This window comes from Sceloporus occidentalis, unplaced genomic scaffold (genome assembly GCF_023333645.1).
Source record: "Sceloporus occidentalis isolate IW3139 unplaced genomic scaffold, rSceOcc1.0.p SCAF_19, whole genome shotgun sequence".
NCBI lineage: Eukaryota > Metazoa > Chordata > Lepidosauria > Squamata > Phrynosomatidae > Sceloporus > Sceloporus occidentalis.
The window spans coordinates 14,441,008-14,462,927 of NW_028316999.1; the positions used below are offsets into that span (position 1 = coordinate 14,441,008).

Below are 21,920 nucleotides of genomic sequence, written 5' to 3' on the forward strand. Positions count from 1 at the left end.
AGAACATGACTTTTATTTGTTTTATTTTTTTAAACTCAATATAAATCAGGTTGTAGAGTTACTTAAATAGTTATTTTTTATATATTGATAGTTTTAAAATTGTACTTAAAAAAAAAAATTAAAATAGTTCAGGGTTTCAGATTTGCACCACTCGCACACGCTTTCCCAAACAGTTTTTTCAAATGGATCTAATGAATGTATCACCATCTTAGATTACAATGACCTGTACCTTATCAGTCTGGTTTTCAAAATACCGTATATGCTCAATTATAAGACAACACCCAAAATTTTTAATTTTAATCTAGGAAAAAAAGGCCAGAATATAAGACTACCCTATAGGAAAAAAAGTTTTACTAGTAAATATTAATTTACATGTAAAGTATTTTTTCATATTTAATAAAAACTATGATAAAAAAAAAAAAGTTTTTTTGTTTTGATTTCCTTTTATTTGCCAGTCTGCCCCAGTTATGCACATCTGCCCCCCAGATATGCCTTATATGCCACTCGGCCCCCTGAAATGTCTTATACTCCTATATGCCACTCTGCCTCCCTAATAAGCCACTCTGCCCACAGATATGCCTTATACCCCGTATATGCCACCCTGCCTCCCTGATATGCTTTTTAACGCCCATATGCCATTCTGCCTCCAAAAAAACATTGAAACCCCCCATGCCACTTTTAACACTCCCCATGCCACTCTTAACCCCCCCCGACTTACCAGTGCATCTCTTTACTTGTGACCCGTGCTTCAGACTCCCTGGTGTCTAGTGGGGCAGCCAGAGGAGGGGGATAATTTTCAGAGCATTTGGTCTGGAAAAAAACTTGTCTTATAATCGAGCAAATACGGTAGTGACCATTACACTGGTACTAATGTGTGAATGTTTCTATTTAGGGCCTACTAACGCAGAGACACCACACCCAGGCATCCTTATAACGTGGTGCTCAACTGGGTCACGTAACACAACTCTATGTGACCCTGCATTAGTAGTGCGGCAGCTTGTACGAAGAGTGATTGACAGTGTACACATTAAGAGTATGAAGAGTGTATAGGAATGAGTTAGCATAAATAATAGTAATAAAAATTCACATAAAATACAAGAGACTCATGATAATATTAAATGTATGCTTACTAATGCAAGGAGCCTAAATAACAAAATGGGGTAACTATAGGCAATAGCATACACAAAGCAATATGCCATAATAGGCATAAGGGAAACATGGTTGGGCAGTTAACTTAAATGGTTACACATTATTTAGGAAGCAAAGAAAAAACAGGAAAGGTGGTAGGGTATGTTTGTATGTCAACAATGAGCTAAAGTCAAATATTAAGCAAGTAAACTGTGACAAGGAAAATGTGGAAGCTTTATGGGTAGATATCAGCTTGGGGCAAAAAAGGAAATCAATTACTGGTTAGGATATGTTATAAACCACCTAATATTAATACTGATGAGTAAGAAAAGGTGTTAGAGCAAATTGAGAAAGCTGCACATCTGGGTAGCACGTTAAGTATTGCAGATTTTAATTACACGTAAGTAAATTGGGATAGAGGGACTAGTAGTTCTGCAAGGGGATTTAGGTTTTTAAACCTGTTAAATGACACCTTCGTATACAAGCACCAACAAGAAAGGACTCTTGTCTAGATCTTGTTATAAACAAACAATGTAACATATAATTTTAAAAAGAACAATTTCAATAAGTTAAAGGCAGCTTGACAACATATTGACTGGCATAAACTCTTTAGTGGAAAAAACACTGAGGGAAAAATGGAATATCTTCAAACAAATATTAGAAAGGTACACTTCTCAGTATGTACCAGATTGAAACCAATGTGGCATAGTGGGGAAGTAAACCAAGAAAATATAAAATAAGAAAATGGCTTTTAAAACATTTAACTCAAACAAATCAGAGGCATCCTATATAAGATATAAGGAAGTGCACAAGCACCATAAACGGCAGTGAATTAGGCAAATGAGAAGGATTTGGGAATTGTTATAGACCACAAACTAGGCAACAATGTGCAATGTCAGTTAGCAGTTGCTAAGGCCTGTAAGGTATTGTCATGTATAAAAAGGGACATTAATGCACAGGATAAAAATATAATTTTGCCTCTTTATAAATCAATGGTAAGACCAAACCTTGAATGTGCTGTGCAATTAGAAAAAGTGCAAAGGCGGACTACAAAATTAATAAAAGGAATGGAACACTTTAGTTATGAAGAAAGGTTAAGAAATTTAAATCAGTTTAGTTTAGAATAACGGCCCCTCAGAGGGGACTCTGATAGAATTATACAAATATTTCCTAACTTCACCTCACCTTCCCTTGTGTCACATACCCTCTCCTTTCATCACTTTACTCTCCTCACCTGATTCCACATACCCTCACTGGGGTGAGCTTAGGGCTGGGGACACTTGGGTGTACTATTTCTTTGAGGCACCCAATGTAACTAAAAGCTATGCACATACTAATATGTAAACTTCCTCAAACACCTACTCACCATACACACCATACAAACTACATGCTCACACAACAACCATACACTAACAAACACAACACTCTAACGCCATACACTTGAAAAGTATGTGGACACCACTCCTAATTATTAAGTTTAGATCTTTCAGCCACATCTGTGCTAACAGGTGTATAAATAAGTGCATAGGCATGGCATTTCCATTGGGAGATTGTCTATTATTGTTACTCATAGTGATAGACCACTCACACTCACAGAGCTGAGAGAAGCGATTAAAAATAGCCTGTCCTCAAAGCATACCTGGGGACTTCTGGGCTCCGGCTACCTGGAGTCTTCCCTTGCGGGACGCGGCCAGGACTGACATCAGAGGCATTACACAGTACAGTTTCAAACTGCCTCTGAAATCAGCACAAACTCTGTGCCTGAAAGCTTCATGAAATGGGTTTCCATAGCCAAGCAGCTGCACACAGGCCAAATTCCACTATTTGCAGTGCTTAGCTGGAATGGTGTAAAGCACACTGCCACTGAACTCTGGAGCAGCGAAAACATGTTCTCTGGAGTGATCAATCACACTTTGCTATCTGGAAGTCTCATTGCCAAATCAAGGTTTTGCGATGCCAGGAGTATTCTGCCAACCACAATTTATAATGCCTACTATAAAGGTTGGTGGAAGAGGTATAATGGTCTAGGGCTGTTTTTCAGGGTTTGGACTAGGCCCCTTGCTTCCAGCGAAGGGTAATGTTAATGCTACATCATACAAAGACATGTTTCCAACATTGTGGCACCAAGTTAGCAAGAGCCTTTCCTGTTCCCGCATGACTGTGCCCCTGTGGTGTGAAGGAATTTGATTGGCATGCACAAACCCTGACCTTAACCCTATTGAACACCTTGGGGATGATTTGGAATGCCAGTGCCTGACCTCACAAATGCTCTTTTGGTTGAATGGGCACAAATACCTACAGAGCTGGAGGCATTGGGTCAACTTGAAGGGGGGGCTAAAGGGGCAGATCAGAGCTGAGGGAATGGAAAGCTTAGAATAAATCATTAAAATAACATCATACTACAACATATATTACAGTAACAGAAACCCACAAAAGTGAAACACAAACCCCTCACTGTTAGGGGAACTTGAACTGTGACATTAATAAACTTGTATGGCAATGTTATTATTATTAATAATGGTTTATGCTCTTGTGATGAATGGCCAATCATTAATCATTGTTTTAATGTGCTATAATATTTGCTATATTTCCTTTTCTCAGACTTCGACCTGATGAGTTAAACACCCTTGTTTTGAATTATATGACTGAAACTATGGACCTTGACATTTCTGAGATAGTTAACACATTAGCAGATAACAGACCATCACCAATTATGGCTTCTTATTGTTTACTTTTGAAGAAATTGCAGATGCATCAAAAAGAGCACACAATTATTAAGGTAAAAGCCTTGGTTTTATAATATGAAGGTATAAGCAAATTATTTTTTTATGTGGTTTTCTCCAAAAAGGTGTAGCATTTTCAACCATGCAATTGAAACACGTAGAAATGTAATAACATCAGATAAAAGCAAAGGTTCCAATGACTTATTCCAATATATTCAGTTGATACCACAAGTTATCATTAACAATCAGTCCAAGTAACAAATAATGATTATTGAAACAATATATATTTTTGTTTGGTAATGTCTGTTAGAAAATCAACTGTTTTAATGAAAAGTAATAAAAATATCCTTTATGCACATTTATATTTCTGTATTTACTAAAACATTTTAATGAATTATCTTGTTATATAACATATTTTAACATATTAAATAGCTGTTCATCAAATCACTCCCCAAAAAACTCCTGTGTTGGTATTGTAACAAGGTATTTTCTTTCTTACACATCACGTGCTTGGTTTTTATTTCCAATCATAAGATAAGATTTTAAGTGAAACAGGCAGGTGGGTAATAAGGCAGCATAAGGAGCTACATTGTTTTCTCAAGGTCTACTAAGTATAGAAGCAACAGGATAAAGTCTCTGGGTAGGAGTAAATTGTATTAAAACATGTGTCTCTGTTCACAGAATGAAGCAGAAATAAAGAAAAGTAACAATGTCCACATTATGCCCTCAAAAGATGTGACACAGAATACTGTGCAAAGTGAAAATGAAAGAAAAGATGCTAAAACAGACAAGAGGCCTATTTCACATGAGCCAATTCAAGAAGATGAAATTGCTATTACTTTAGATAATCAAGAAAATGTTTTTGAAGGTAGATTTTCTTTTGCATTTTAGCAATGACACTGTGTGATATTCTTGGACATTACACAAGCTAACGGTTATGTAATAACCTCTAGTATATTATATTGTTAAATGACTTGAGATTTGCTGGGTTTTGTTAACATGTTTTCATGTGTTAATATAAAGCTGTGTCTTCAGTTTTAATTAGAGAGGTAATCTAATGAAGTTAGTTTTGTCCATTCCTGTGTTCGGTTCGGGTGAATATTCGTGTACATTCTTTGTGTTTTTTCTTCGTTTTTTGCAGTTTTTTGTAGAAGGGGTTAATAAGGGGCTAATGCGGTATGTACCTGCACTTTATTGGTTGATGGCAGATAAGCCCCCTGCTGGCAACCAATAGAGTTGCTCGTACAGACTTTTAAAATCCTGGTGCCACAATTTGGCCAGGGGAGACCACTGGTCTCCCCGCTCCAAGAGTTAAAGGTCCGTACGAACGACCAATTGTGTCGCTTGCGCGGCCCTTTAACTCCCAACAGGGAACTTGGCCTGTCTCCCCACTCCAAGAGTTAAAGGTCTTTAACTCATGCCGGCGAACCTATGGATTTTCGCTCCCACTAACCCCTGCGATGCTGCGTAGATAAGGTAGGCTAGATGGGGAAGAGACCAGGGAGATTAGTAAATAAAGACGATCAAGAAGATTCTTCATGTTGTATGTCTTCGTCTTCGTATACATGTTGCTGCCGCTATGTTCGTATATTCGGTATTTGGGCTGAACAACGAAAACGCATCCTTCGTGTTCGTTTTCATGTTCTCCCGAATACGAATGCACAAGTCTACTAATCAGTGCATACATAATTTTGCTGTTGCACATAAAACATGAGACTTAAATCTTATTTTCATTGTCCACTGGATTTAGTCTGCAGTGCTAAAGCATATGTACAGGAAAAATACCTAGAAACACTTCTTGCTTACCATAGAGATATGTGGGACACACTAGAAAGAACATATGCACCAATTGAAATGTTTTTTTAAGTGTTGCTTAAATTTACATTATTGTATTTTTTACATTTGTTACAGGCTCACAATTTGCAGGTAGAGAAATTGTTTTCCTGAAACCTCCAAATTCTTCAAAGCAAGAAACATTGGATGTAAATATAAAACATTGTTCTTTGGACGTTAATGATTTGAAAAGTAATCAAGAAAGCAACACGTCTAATCCTGACAAAAAAAGGGAATATTTTTCACGCAAACCACAACAACCTGACATGCAAAAAAGACAACCACCACAAAGTTATAAGATGGGTAGTTCCAACACTGGAAAGAAAGAATTGAAGCATATTAATAGGCTTTCATGTGAGAGTCCTCCTTCCCAGAAACAGTTTACCAGATTTAGAGACTTGTTAAAATCAGTGGACAATAATATTCCACCTGCATATAGTCAGCAGAAAGACAAAGAATGTCTCAATATAGCGACGATTGGAACTTTGCACCACTCTCCTTTACTTAGGGTTAGACAACCTGCATTAAGGAACCCTATTACTAAGCACATTTCGTGGGTGGTACCACACCATGTTAAAACTGGGTCACCACCATTTGTCTTTAATGGCTCAAGGCCACCTGTTTTCCCAATGTCCAGGCAACAAACAATTATGGTGAGAAGCTTAAGAAATTCAAAAGAAAAGCCATCTTTTCCTTTAGATATTAGCAAAGTTAAAAGAAACACAGTACAATTAAAACAAACACATAAATCCACTGATTTAAACCTTCCCCTTCTATTGCCCACACATCAAAAAAAATCAGACCAACACAATGAAATTTTAAGATTAGAATTTGCATAGATGGAACTATCTCCAGTTCAGTAAGTTATCAACTTTGGAAAATAGGTTCCTGAAATCAGTATACAACTTATCCATATAACATTATTTATAAAGAATAAGAGCAAATGGGTAAATTGGTTCCTCCATTTATCTATCATATCCACTTTTTTATAGTTCAATGCGACTTGCACCTGGTTGTTGCCAACAATGCTACCGCATGATATTGAAGGGTCATGATGCCACAACACACGCTACATCACATTCTGTCCTTGGAGCATTGTACACATGTAAACAACCATGTATACCCATTAGATCAAAAAGTTTGAAATATTAAAGATATTGTGGCTAAAGCCAGTGCTGAACTGGGATAAAAAGGGGTATCTTATGGCCGCCAAATGATGTGATCGCATGTTACATTTCTATACTTCAGCAGGGTGCGGTTTCACATATTCAGCTTGCTGCAGCATACTGCAGGACCCAATCTGCTGCCGGAATGGGTCAACTACCCACTAGGAATTTTTCTGGTGTACCAGTTGGCAATTCTGGATAAAGTACAATGTCTAGATACATGCTGAGTGCAAAATGACTCTTTGAATTGGGTGGGGCTTATGTTTAGCCAGTGATATCAAAACATAGCAGATAATGTAATCTGTATTCCTATAGGATGATTAGCAGCAAAAATGCAATGCGTTCTTAAAGCAACAAGAAACATACAAAATCATTGTGCCATATAGTAATTTGACACTACTTTATGAAAATTTGCCAATTTACACACCATATACATTAATTCTAATATATCTATTATTCAGATAATTCCACAATATAGGAACCTCTTAGGGATTGTCCACATTTTTCTTGCTTGGTTTCCATATTACATATAACAGTTTTATGCAACATATGTAACATAATTGAAAGTTGCTTATCATTGTATGAAATTACTGTTTTGTAGCATAAACATGTCTCATATTTTTAACTATTAATACTCATTTTTTAATGTTTTGCCCTGAACTACTAGGAATAGACCATTTACAGTGTTAAGTATAGAAGTTCATTTACCTGAGCATTTTTCCTGTAACTAATCAGGAAAAGTGTGTCATATGGCTGCGAGAGAATACGGTAAAAACTTTGAAAATGTTTGTCCATTTTTTTTTGCCAACAATCCAAAATTTAATAGGACTTGTAATGTGTAATACTAGCCATCCTAGGGAATGTCCTGTTTACTTGTTGATGCACCTACACATGGTGTCACACACTGTAGTGTAGCAGAGCAGTGCTTGTAATTACGCATGTTTGCATAAATAAAATGAAAAGCCAAGTAAAAGTAGTAACAGAAGTACTTAAGAAGCATTACTACAGATTATCTGATCTTAGATATACGTTATTCAATAATGTCTGATCAGAAAAGCTCTAAACCTCTGTTGATGACAAGTAATGGCTAAGGAGAAATTAGTCAATCATGAAATATAATGTTTGTGATGAAGTTTTAAATAAAATAAAAAATGGATAAAGATGATCTACTAATTCTGCATTATTAAAACAATGTTATTAACTAGAAGATAGTCGAACCCCTGGACCTGCCACCATAGGCCTGGGCCTAGTCGGTCTAGGCCAGGATATGTCACTGCACACATACATAATTTTCCAGGCCACATTCTGGCCTTGATGGAAGACAACATAATAATGTCCAACATAGGGAAATATAAACTATAAAGAATCAAAGAAGACATAAGAATCCAGTATTAGTAATATGATTCACAAAATGTTGCTAATTCAGATATTCCTCTGTCACTCATCATTTGATGTACCACTTTTCTAAAAGCTCAAAATGTCCGATGGGTAAAAGTCAACAATGTGTATATGCAGTGCCCTTCTGCAAATATTGGCACCCTTGGTAAATATGAGTAAAGGGTGCTGTGAAAAATTGTCTTTATTGTTTAACCCTTTGATCTTTTCTTCAAAAAATTCATAAAAATACTCTGCTCTCATGTATATCAAGCAATAGCAAACACAACATAGGTTTGACCAAAAAAAGTGAAATATATGTGTGGCACAATTATTGGAACCCCTATGAGTAAATTTATTTTCCCTGACACCAAGCGGCAGCATACTTTGGGATGTAGCAAGATAAGTTTTAAGAAGAGTGGGGAGAGTGCAAAAAGTGGGTCACACAGCTTATCCAGAATCAGGTTGAGGTCCCAAGGAGGAAGAGGAGATCGGAAATTTGGGGACAGATTCCCAATAGATTTGACAAATCTCCTGACTAATGGCTCCTGGTAGAAGTGGACCTCGATTGTTGACGGTCTTAGCCCTCCTTGATATACTGTAAGAATTGTAGAATCTGAAGAACTGAAGCCTGAAGAGGGGATGTACCCAAAGGCGAACAACATGTGGAAAATGCCTTCCAAATCCTATTATAAATAATGGAAATAGATGGCTTTTGAGACTGGATAAGAATTTCAATAAGATCAGATGAGATCCCCTGATTTGTTAGGATGGTCCATTCAGCAGGCACGCTGTCAGCTGTAAACAATTTAATACACTGAGGGGAACCTCTGCATGTTCCATTATGTCTGCTGCCAGGGGAAATCTCCAAAACCTTCCCTGGGATAGAAGGAGAAGTTCGGTGAACCAGGCTCTCTGGGGCCAGAATGGCATTATGACAATGACTTTTGCTCTTTCTTCTCAAATCTTTGAAGAACTCGGGGAATCAAAGTGTACCAAATTTGAGGGTGATTTCTGCAAAAAGTTTGTTGCTGAGCTCCCAGTCTCTTTGGAAGAGAAAGCTTCTGCTGATAAGGCCAGGAGATTTCTTTCTGACCAAGCCATAATTTTTGCGCAAAACTGACCTAGGGAATTGGATCTTGTCCCCCCTCCCTGCTTTGTTAAATAAGCTACAGCTGTAGTATTGTCTGAATGGATCTGCACCAGAAAGCTTTTTGCAAATGGACTGAACCAAGGAAGAGCCATCCACACTGCTTTGAGTTCCAAAATGTTTGAAGAGTGTCTCTGATCCTTTGATAGCCACCATAAGGCCCAACACTCTCATGGCCTTTTGAATAGAGCAACGGGAACCATGAAGTAGGCTTCGGACTGACCTTCTGAGAATCCTTCTTTGGTTGATTGGAAGAAAAAATGTTATGACATCGGAATCTACCCACATACCTAGGAAACTGATTTTCTGAGATGGAATGAAAAAAAAGACTTCTTGAGGTTAATGATCCTACCATGCACTTTCAAGAAAGCGATGACCTTTAATATATGTAGACTGAGCTGCGAGCTAGATGAAGCCTTTATGAACCAATCGCCAAAGAGAAGAGCCAAAATTGGAAGTGTAGAATTGAGGTTCCTCTCTGAATTGCGAATCTTAAAAATCTTCTGGAGAAAGGATGAATAAGGATGTGAAAAATAGGCATCCTTGAAATCCAGGTTCCCCATGTAATTTCCTTGATCCAAAAGATGAGCCACTGACATAAGGGCTTCCATTCTGAAGTGTTCCTTTTTCACAAAATTGTTTACTGTGGCTATATCTAGAAAAGGTTGAAAAGCCTTCCAGCACCAGGTCTCTCCATTGGCCCCAGTGATGGAGGGTTCCGCCACATTTCTCCCCCTTCCGAATGGGACTGACCCAAGAGAAGACCCCAAACGTGTTGACTCTGTAGTCAGTCAGTTCATTTGGCCCATCAATGCCCTTCCAAAACAATTTGCCCCTCCAAGAGCAGTACTGACCTTTGCTGCTGGAGAGAATTGCCAACTGCACCTTCTCTCTGGAGTCTTCTCCACCACTGGGGAGGTGACAGGGTGATGGGGGCCCCTTCAATCCAGGGATGGGGATCTGAGACAGCTGCCCAGCATTTCTTCGTAAAACAGGTGGCAACCACAGTCTCACCCACCTGTATTGAATACATGTACCATCCTCTGGTGGAGGGACCTCTGTGCTCTGACCTGGAGAAAGCTGGGGTTTGCGGGGTCCTCCATTGCTGATAGAGAGGGGCCATCCTGCCTCTCTCCTGTTTCCAATTCTTTGGCTGCTGTGGTCTGAGCAGGCATTGCTGGAGCCTCACGGTCAGACTTGGTAACAAGGGGGAGGAGTGGGCAGAGACCAGTGGCACTCTGCCCTGATGCTTGCACTTCGGCTGGGGAGTGGGGATCTGGGCCAGGTGTGGAGACCGCAGTCCTATCCAAGACCACAGTCTCTGGGGCCGCCTGACTGGACCTTACAAAGTTGCTGTGGTCAGGCTCATGAAACAGAGAAGGGAGCAGGCAGAGGCTAGGGGCATTCTGCCCTGATGGCAGCTCTTCTGCTGGGTGGGTGCTAGTGAAGACCATAGTCCCATCCACTACACCCAGAAAACTGGGAAGGGAAGCCAATAACATGCCCTCAGGGACCAACATCCTCAGATGTAAAATCAATTAAATCCACAAAATCCCTGGACACTGGGGCATACTGTGGAACACGGTCGAACAGTTTTTTATTTGCCTTCTCCAGTTCCCACTCCTGTGTAATTAAAAAGTCTAAATCACCTTTCAGTCCTAGTGTATCTGGGAGGTCCAATTCCTTGGAATCCCGGATGTCCTCAATCCGCCACTCTGCTGTACGGCCGTAGTCCGGATCCTCCTGGAGACTATACCATAAAAATCCCAGTCCACCAAAGTCATAGCCCTCTGAAGAACATTCTTTTGCAGTCCCCCAATACGCTTGCTCTGCATGCCACTGCAGAGTCTGATACCGATTTTCCAGCGCTACCTCCTGTTGGACCAGCTTGTCCAATTCGCATACCCATTACTCCTGGGGTTGCTGTCCCAGGAATGACATCCGTAGTTCCCGCTGGTCTCTAATCCTTTGTTTGGAGCATGGAAGACACTGACCACGGCATATAACAGCCTCCTGGAGAGCCACCTGTCATAGTGACCCTTGAATCTGTTGCCTCAGTTCCTGGTATTGTTCCGTAGGCAGAGCAGTAGTGAAGTAGGAGAGGATAACCTGCAGCAGCCCTTGGAATTCTGATGCCACATCCATGTCCTCATCATGGCGACTGAAGTCTGCCGTCCTGTTTGTCAATCCCGGTAGAAAGGAAGTGGCCCTCAGACTAGGAAGCAATCCCACCGCTTGCCACCAATGTGACGGGACACCCTGTACCCCAACTGGGTACTCCCGCCAAACGCTGCTTCCTCCTGCCTGGACACCAAAGATTAACCCCTTTAGCACCAGACAGAACCAGAGTTGTAGAGAGAAGGGGGGCATCGCTGCACTGGAGCTGCGAGCCGAAGCTTAGCTACGCAGTGTGGCTATTGTCCTGAAAAGGACAATAAAGGATCATAGCAGCCCACCCCAAGCATCAGACAACACTCATGTTGAGGTGAAAACAGGACTCAATTTATTTGTAAACACAGGGGTATTTAAACAGCACAAGGGGTACATTTACATACAATTGACACAACAAGCCACACAAAGTTCTCCATCAGGTCCTCCTTTGCACACGGCTCAGTATTTGCACTCAGGCCACCCCAGCCCAGTAGGGGGTCACTATTGTAGTCTATGGGGAGGATGGTAAACACAGACGCTTCCCTGACTTCTGGCTGAAACCTGCTGTCCTGTAAGTCCTGACCCGATGGAGAGTAAAACACCCATAAACCCCCTCAGGAACCCCAAATCTGTCCAAGCTTCACAGTCTTTAGAGTCTCTTGTACTTTGGGAAACGTGGCACTCTGTACCAGGACCCATAGTCTGTAGGAAGGAGGCTGGCACTCAGTCCCCTCCAGGAGCCCATGGCATGGAGGCTTCTGTGACAATTATTATTATTCTAAATATCTCATTCAATTACATAAATAACTCTAAGTAATATGTAAACATCTACACCGATCAACCATATAATTATAACCACCTGTCTAATTCTGTGTAGGTACCCCTTTCAGTGCCCAAACAACCATGACCCGTTGAGACATGGACTCCACTAAAGCTCTGAAGGTGTCCCATGGTATCATCCTGGTGCCATGTGTTCTCCAGGTAGGCGATGCACACGCATCCGGTTATCCACGTGGCGTAAAAGAAAACATGATTCATCACACCAGATCACCTGCTCCCATTGCTCCGTGGTCCAGTTCTCATGCTGACATGCCTATTGTAGGTGCTTTCGGCAGTAGACAGGGGTTAGCATGGGCATCCTGACTGGTCTGCGGCCACACAGCCCCATATGCAACAAACTGCAGTGCACTATGTGTTCTGATACCTTTCTATCAAAACCAGCATTAACTTTTTCAGCAATTCGACCTACAGTAGCTCATCTGCCACATGCATCAATGAACCCTGGCCGCCCATGACCCTGTTACCAGTTCGCTGCTTTTCCTTCCTTGGACCACATTTGATACTGCAGAGGTACTGACCACTGCAGACCAGGACCACTTCACAAGAGCTGCAGCTGCTCTGACCCAGTCATCTAGCCATTACTGCTTTGCCCTTGTCAAAGTCACTCAGATCCTTACTCTTGCCAATTTTTCCTTCTTCTAGCACGTCAACTATGAGGACGAAATGTTCACTTGCTGCCTAATATATCCAATCCACTGACAGGTGCCATGATAACAAGATTATCAGTGTTATTCACTTCACCTGTCAGTGGTCATAATGTTATGGCTGGTTGGTGTAACAAAAGCGCAATGATGGTATAATGTTTTAAGTATAAACTATACTCGAGGTCTGCAAGAGTTTGCAAGTCTAGACTTGAAAATGTAGGCAATTAATATATGGTTAGGTATTAATGATTCTGCTTTGTAGCAACATGCATTAAGCAAAAGCAGTGAAGTAAAATAACCGTCCAGACTGAAAATAAATTATTAACATGTTTTAAGGACAGAACATCTTTGCACAGAACCTACATCAGTAATGGCGAACTGGTACAAAATTACCATACACAACAGTGTGCATCAATTTGCCCATATAAATAATGTTTGTTTGCTTTTTAAGCATAGAAACATATAATGTGTCAGCAGATAATAACTATTTGGCCCATCTATTTGCCCAAGCAGAAAAACACATGAAAAAAGGGTCTATTCGTGAAAAGGATTTTATTCAATTTCATTAGCATTTGCACTGAAATTATATCAGTGTATAACAAAAATAAATGGAGTCACTCACTCATTCACTCAATCATTAATTCTCTCACTCGTTCACACAAATCATTTACACATATTCATGAATTCATTTTCAGAAATCATTCAAGTATTTCATCAACACATTAATTCATTCATTCTCTCATTTATACACAATTAATCCACACATTAATTATTAATTCTCTCATTCATTCTCACTCTTTATTTCAATATTTTTACTATCCCCCTTTCTCACTATCTATCTACCCCTTCGTTTGTAGTCCACTTACCCTGCTTAAGTCCTGCAGTGCCGCAGTGCTCGCTGCTTCAATGCTGAGCGCCGGAATATGACGTCATATTTCAGTGCTCAGCATAAGTGGAGGAAACAGAAAGGTGCCGAATGATTGCTGAAAACCTTTTCATGAGCGACTGCTCGGCGCCCATCTCTCGCTCCTCCCACACACCCCAAATGCTGGCTCTGTCAGTCGGCAACATGGCCGCCTGTCGCTGACCTACATATATGCTTGGAGCCCTTTCTGAATGCATGCAGTTATGCACTTATTTAAAAGACTCATTTTAATAATAATGAATGCACTTTCGCCAATTACAGTGGTTGCTAACGGCAGCACACACATATACACAAAATACATTTTATATTATATATATACATATATATATCACATACACACTAATTCACATATACTATTATAGATTAATTATTAGGAAGCCTTGGAAATCATGTTGATGAGATTTAATAATATACATCCGGGACATATGGTTACCCTACATCCGGTTATAGAAATAACTACAATATCTTTGTATAGGTGGAGTCAAAGCATATTATGGGCAGAATTTCCTCATGCATTTGCAAAAAAGGACAAAACAAAAATGTACTATGACCTCTCTGTTATCTCAGTTATATGCATTTAAGTATATGATGGCTAGGGTGTCCTTTCAAATATGATTCCTGTGCAAGTGTCATGGTTTCATTGCCACACATGAGATTTCTCTAGCGCTGTGAGCTCCCTGCCTTTTCATTGTGTGCTGTGGGTGGTTCTTTAAACCTCTCTGGCCTATATAAGCCTGCAGCCTGCATGAGTCCCTTTGCCCTTGGGTGTTGCTTCCTGTTACCAGGTGCATGCCTTTGTTCCTGTGTATGACCTGGCTTCATCTGACTACCCTCTTAGCTCCTGATTCCTGGCATTCGTACCCTGACCTTGCTTATCTCCACCTGCCCCAGCTTATCTTCTGGTATAGACTTCTGTATCATGACTTGGCTTTGTTCCCTTGGTTTTTACAATAAAGATATTTTGCACTATACATTCTATATATTCTAGAAAGAAAATGTTGTAATCCTACGACCAGTGGTTTAACGCACTGTGTATACATAATTAATTTAGAAGGGGCCTTTAATTAAAATTTCATGTTGCCTCAAGCTGGGCCACACTGGAGATAACATGGTGACCCCGCTATTTTGAGGCCAGTGGCCGGTAGCTGAATAAGACAGGCTGTACATTACATTTTTATGCTCACATATTGTGCGCGGCATATGCAGCCAGCAGTCACACACTTCAGCACTCCATCTGCTGTTGTAGCGGCAAATCGGATGAGTATGAGGGCTGTTAGCCTGCAAACCACCGGGCATTTACCCATGTGCCTGTCCCGGTCTGGCCTAAGGTTCCACCTGACCTTGATCTGACCTGTTCCTCGTTTCTCAGCAGATATCCCTTTTTCTAAAGCTCCCCAAATTTTTGTTGGACATGAATCTTTCATTCCATGTTTTACTAATCTCACAATAATAAGCTTATAAATATCAGGTAATGTGTTTATACAGTAGTGTGCAAAAACTTTAGGGAGGTGTGAAAAAATGCTTTAAACATTTTTAATTTTAATAGTTTTTTATTCTAAGTCTATGCAGAGAGCAAAATCAGACACATGATACTAATGGATACTATACAAAAGGTCACCAGTCATATACCAAAAACCTAAACCAAATAATAAATAGGGAAAAAAGAATAAAGGAGAGGACAGTAACATTTTTAGCATTTGTCGTGACATACCAGAGAGCGAGAGCTCATTTGAATGAGCAAGGTAGGTAGCCACCCCCCTTAACTCACTCAGCCCAGCATCCCCCAGGTAGGTTGCCTAGATATAATGACCAGTAATACCATATGCAGTTTAGTTGCCAACCATAACCTTGTGCAGAAAGCACCTATTCCTGTATCCTTCTTGTATATTCCACTCTATGCATATGTGGGAGCAGTCATCTTTTTCCAGAAAATAGTTATCAGTGGCTGCATTTAAAAGATGGTTTGTGATATATTTCTTATCAACACCTACAGGGTGAGTAGTGTGATAGAGTAGAACCACAGCTAGGGTTGGGTCATAAGCTGAGTCACTTACCTGTTTAATCGTTTTGATTATGGCATCCCAGAATGCCACCAGATATGGAGGTAGTCTGGCATCCCTTCAACACCTTCAACTCTGTGAATGTCTGACTGAATCATGTACCACCTGGTCAACAGCTTATATGAAGTTTCTTGTATTTTACTTGAAATCTAAGATTTCTGTGTCAATAAAATAATCTTTTGGCATTATTAAATATAGCACAAAATGTGATTGTTACAGAATTAATTGGACACTAAGCTAACGGAACTAGTACCGTATTTGCTCGATTATAAGACGAGGTTTTTTTCAGAGCAAATGCTCTGAAAAATACCCCTCGTCTTCTAATCGGGGTCGTCTTCTAATCAGACCTCAAATAGAGTCTGATTAGGAGACTAAGATCCAGATCCCCCGCACCGCTGCAGGGGACCTGGATCCTCCTGTCTCACCCCCCCCCCCATCATACACACACTTACCGGTGCTTCCTGCTTCCAGCCGGGGCAGCGGGTTGACGTCTACGCGATCCGCGTAGACAACGTCCGCTGCAGCCGGAAGGAGGTGTGGCTAGCAGCGGGGGTTGTCTGCGTCCGTCGCGCAAACCTTCCCCGACTGTCAGAGATCAGAGTTCCCCGCACCGGTGCGGGGAACTCTGATCTCTGACAGCCGGGGAAAGTATACGCGACGGACGGATACAAACCCCCGCTGCCAACTCCACCTCCTTCCGGCTGCAGCAGAAGGCGACGTCAACCCGCTGCCCCGGCTGGAAGCACCGGTAAGAGAGGGCTGAGAGGGGAGGGGAGGGGAGAGTGTGTGTGTGTGTGTGTGTTAGTTAAATGGGGGTATAGGGTGTGTGTGTGTGTGTTAAATGGGGGCATAGGGCATTTCTGGAGTGGCGTTAAGGGGGCATTTAATAGAGCACTCTGCCTCCTGAAATGCCTTATACACCTATATGCCACTCTGCCCCATAATATGCATTTTAACCCCCTAAATGCCAGAGTGGCATATAGAGGTATAAGGCATTTCTGGAGGCAGAGTGCTCTATACAATGCCTTTTAACTCCCTTAATGCCACTCTGCCTCCTGAAATGCCTTATACCTCCCTATATGCCACTCTGCCCCATAATATGCATTTTAACCCCCTAAATGCCAGAATGGGATATAGGGGTATAAGGCATTTCTGGAGGCAGAGTGGCATATAGGGGTATAAGGCATTTCTGGAGGCAGAGTGGCACATAGGGGGTCAAAAGGCATACCATGGGGCACAGTGGCATATAGAGGGTTAAAAGGCATATCATGGGCCACAGTGCCATATTGGAGTGGCAAGCCTGGGGGCAGATGTGCGTAACTGGGGGACAGGTTGGAAAATACAAGAAATAAAAACAAAAAAAATATTTTTCTCAATCATAGCTTTTATTAAAAAAAATAGTTTACATGAATTAACATTTACTGGTAAAACTTTTTTCCTTTAGGGTCGTCTTATATTCAGGCTTTTTCTTTTTTTCCTAAGTTAATATTCAGATTTTGGGGGGTCGTCTTATAATCAGGGTCGTCTTATAATCGAGCAAATACGGTAAATTCCTCTTTTAGCCAGCAACAATTCATTTGACCTCTGCCTTGACATGCTTGAACCTCTGTATCATGAATTATAAAAACAATTAAAAAGATAATTTTCCAAGTAGCACTTGGCAGATATTTTTCCAAATGCCACCCTTTATATGCTGTGGAAGAAGCTTTTGCTTCATGGAAAAGTTGCTGACAGGTGTGTCTCAAATGCTAAACTTCCATGTATGAAATCCAATATTCTTTCTAGTGGCAACCCTGGAAAAAGCAACCTGAATCGTATTTCAGATATAATAACCACAGGCAGACAACGTTGATCAGGTTTCCAAAGAATCCCATTCATTATTGATCTGGTCTCCTCGATAGCGCAGAACATAGAGCTGAATCACCAGACCAAAGTTCAATCCAAGGATTCCTTTGTTACCTGGAAAAAATATTTTGTTAGTGTTAGATATGTGACCCATCATTTCACCAGAAAAAAATATAAATATGTAAGAAATTTAGAAAAACACGTTGCACAATTATGTAAATATTAACATCAGGGCCGGCCGAAGACTTAACGCCGCCTGGGGCGAAGTTTAAAACGCCGCCCCCCCCCCCCGCCGACGCCGGGGGGGGGGGGGGGGCGGCATTTTAAACTTCGCCGACGGCATAATCTACGACCCCCCCCCGGTACTTACCTTTAAACAGTCCTGCGGCGAGTCTCCCTGCTCTGCCACGGTGCCGGCTTGTAATGCTGAGCGCCGGAAATTGACGTCACTTCCGGCGCTCTGCATTACAAGCCGGCACCGGGACCGAACAGGGAGACTCGCCGCAGAGGAGAGAGAGAGAGGGGCGCCGAGCGGGTAAGCTAAAACCACTCGGTGCCCCTCTCTCTCTCCTCCGCTTCAAAAAAAAAAAAGCGCTTGGGGCGGCAAAGTGCCGCCCCTTCTAAAGTGCCGCCTGGGGCAATTGCCCCAGTCTGCCCCATTATAGGGCCGGCCCTGATTAACATCCTGCTGAAGACAAATAGTCCAATACATCCATTTACTTGTTTTGACTTGAAAACCACCAATGGACATGGTGTTCATCTATTTTGCAAATAAAAGATAAGTATTACAAGGTGTTTATTACTTTTTTCAGTCTCTACATTTTTCAATGCACAATTACAATTACACTGGCACTGCAGCAGAAACAGAAGCCAGAACAGTCCTACAAAATTAACAATACAGGGTATTAGTAGGATGATTTGTCACATTTTAATGATCTCATTTCACCACTAATCTCATGCAAAATTAGCAAAAATAAAAAGGGTTGTTTTCACGCATACCCTGAAACGTTGCTCTGGATGTTCACAGTATATGTGCAATTATGAAAAAATATTTTTAGATTTACTGATTGAATGCTGTATTAGCCATTGCATGCCGAGATCCAAGATTATCTTTATGGCAAGGCAGGTCTACAGTGTGTCCAACAACAAAGCTTAGAGAACCTGTGGAGATTCTGGGACACAGTGATTAAATGTGCAATACTGTTCAACAAATAACCTCCTTATAACAAATCTGGATGCAGTGTCCTGGAAAGATGGGAGACATCACCTTGGATATGAAGAAAGCTGGAGGGAAGGGGAGTGGGGATCACTAAGTTGCGAATATTAGCGGAAAAGGGAATTTTGGCCTAATATACAGTATCTCACAAAAGTGAGTGCAACCCTCACATTTTTGTAAATATTTTATTATATCTTTTCATGTGACAACGCTGAAGAAATGACACTCTGCTACAATGTAAAGTAGTGAGTGTACAGCCTGTATAACAGTGTCAATTTGCTGTTCCCTTAAAAATAACTCAACACACAGCCATTAATGTCTAAACCTTGGCAACAAACGTGAGTGAGTGTCAAGACCCTGTTCCTGAGTGTCAAGACCCGAGGATTCGGGTCTTGACCCGGAGAACCAGAGGAGCAGCACTTACCCGCAATCTCCGGGTCAAACCTGGAGAGTTCCCAGGTATGTTAATTAGTTATTGTATTAAGTTCTTTACATAGTTTGGGATTTTTTTATAAAAAGGTTACTGTTCATGGTTTTTGTTGTTTTGGCTAATACAATATTTTGAAGAGGTTAATAAATGCTGTGGCCTGTTAAATTCCAGATGCTGGTGTCTGTGTTTATTTGGAGGGTGTCAGGTGTGTTATGGTCTGTGTCAGTGATTTCACAGCACTGTACCCACTACCTTCATATAAGAGAATTGACACTTATGTACACGGTTCAGCATTTGATGCCTGTTGAGAGCACAAATAGAATTAAAGGCGACCTTGACCTTTTGGCAGAGACATATATGCATTATCAAACAAATAAAGAAAGTAATGCAAGGCCTATATCAATTGAAAAAAAGTGTTGTCATAAAAAGATAGATTGTATCATGAGGCTAATAAACTCAATAAATACACTTTAAAATCACTTTAAAAGTTGTGAGACTGTAACCTTAGTAACACGGAAAATGCTCTGAGGGTCATTACTGTAAGAAAAAGAAAAACATTTTGGTAAAAGAAATATTTTGCAAGGTTTTGTAATGCATTTACTGCCATCTATTGGCCAAAATAATCTTAACACACTTCTACAAATTTTTGTCTACCCATTTTAGGGCTCTTGACCATTTTAAAGTGACTGAAACTTCAGTAATTCAGAAGTTAATGAGAATCTCGGTCCCTTGATTTTTAAAATATTTTGCAAATGGTACTTTAAGAAGTAGAGCTGTTATAGAGTTGTTGGTTCTAATCAAGTTGAAAATATGTTAGTTATTGAATTTTGGGAAATGTGTTGTTTGAATCATTTACTAAACTCATCTGAAAAAATTAATTGCGTCTATACGTTACAAAATAATACAATTATTTGTATGTACAAACAGCATTCTGGTAAACCAATGAGGTGGCTTCAGCACACATAGAACATTTGTGTTTCAGAAGACATACCTGTTAGATTGTGACATGAAAAAAAAATCATAGTGTCCATAATAATTGAAACACTTGTGCATTCGGATTCATATGGATATCTGAAAATGAGGAGGGTTCACCAAGGAAACAAATAAAAATGAAACAGAGAGCTGTGAATTTTCGTTTTGCATTTTATTGCATTTTAACTCTCACTCACTTTTAATTCATGCTCGCTCACAATGTCTACCTATCTTCTCTGTCAACCGCTTCTGTGTTCCTCTCTCCTTTTCCACCGCTCTGCTTCTGCCTCTTTTTCTGTCTTTTTTCTTCATTAGATTAAGGGGGAGAGGCTGCCCCTGTAGGTCTGGCCTTCGGAGCACTCCAGAAGATCAAACTTAAATTAGACAAAGACAATTCAAGTAAACAAAAGATAGTTTTTTTTATGATTTCATGTATCGAAGGAAAAAAAAACGATACCCCACCCCACCTGGGACACGTTACTAGTTACTAAATCAGTTAACCAAATTTAATTGATAATTGGGTTCAATTTCACTAGACACATTTAGGCATGATTACTACCAGCCGTGTTGACATGAATTCTGTAGAACAAAATGAAGTAGGCTAATAGATCTCAAAACCCATAATTCAATGGGTAGGGACACAATATGTATATAGGTTGAACTTGATGGACTTTGGTCTTTTTTCAACCTTATGAACTATGTTACTATGTAATGATGCTGCAATCTAAACAAAACATTAGATTAGAACAGGTAAGAAACAAAGTCATTGACATCTATCTGGAAAGGGTCACAAAGCCATTTCCAAGGCTCTGGGACGCCAAGAGACACGGTGAGAGTCATTATCTAAAATTCCTCCGACTCATTCCCGCGACTCATCCAAGAGGTCAGAAAAGAACCCAAACTAACATATAAAGAACTGCAGGCCTCATTTGCCTCAGTGTCCATGATTCCACAATAAGAAAGAGACTGTATAAAAACAACATTTATGGGAGAGTTCTAAGTAGACCTGGGCACCAGGGGGCTCTTCGTGTTCGTCTTCGTACTTGTCTTCGGAGAAAAAAAAACCTTCGTATTCCGCGAATATTCACCCGTTCCTGTCTTCTTTTTGGGCGAATATTCGTGGCCATTCTTCGTGCTCGTTTCATCTTCGTTTTCTCCCGACTGCGTAGCAGGGGTTAATACGGGGTTAAGAACACATCGGAGCAGCAGCAGCATCAGATGCGTTTGCGCCGTGAAGGTACGTGTGTGCGACTCTATTGGTCGCCGGAAGGGGGCTGGTCTGGCATCAACAAATGAATTGCATAACTGCCGAGCCCCCTGCCGAAACGACCAATAGAGTTGCACACACGTACCGAGGTGTACTGTACACAAAATGACCTAGACACATGCTCCAAGGAACTTGGCCTCCTTTGTATCATACACAGTCACACAATAGAATAGGGATTATTTTACATTTTTAAATT

The 21,920-nt window shown here is 40.6% G+C and overlaps 1 protein-coding gene across 1 annotated transcript in view; it reads left to right on the forward strand.

Annotated features, from left to right (window-relative positions):
• The window catches only part of LOC149302481 (hormonally up-regulated neu tumor-associated kinase homolog A-like), a 29,863-nt gene extending 15,084 nt beyond the window's left edge, over positions 1-14,779 (forward strand). The window contains exons 7-10 of the mRNA XM_089482562.1: positions 3,730-3,907; positions 4,533-4,719; positions 5,763-5,833; positions 14,720-14,779. Of these exons, the coding sequence (XP_089338688.1) occupies positions 3,730-3,907; positions 4,533-4,719; positions 5,763-5,833; positions 14,720-14,779 (496 nt within the window). The remainder of the gene's footprint in view (positions 1-3,729; positions 3,908-4,532; positions 4,720-5,762; positions 5,834-14,719) is intronic.
• The last annotated feature ends 7,141 nt before the right edge of the window (positions 14,780-21,920 follow it).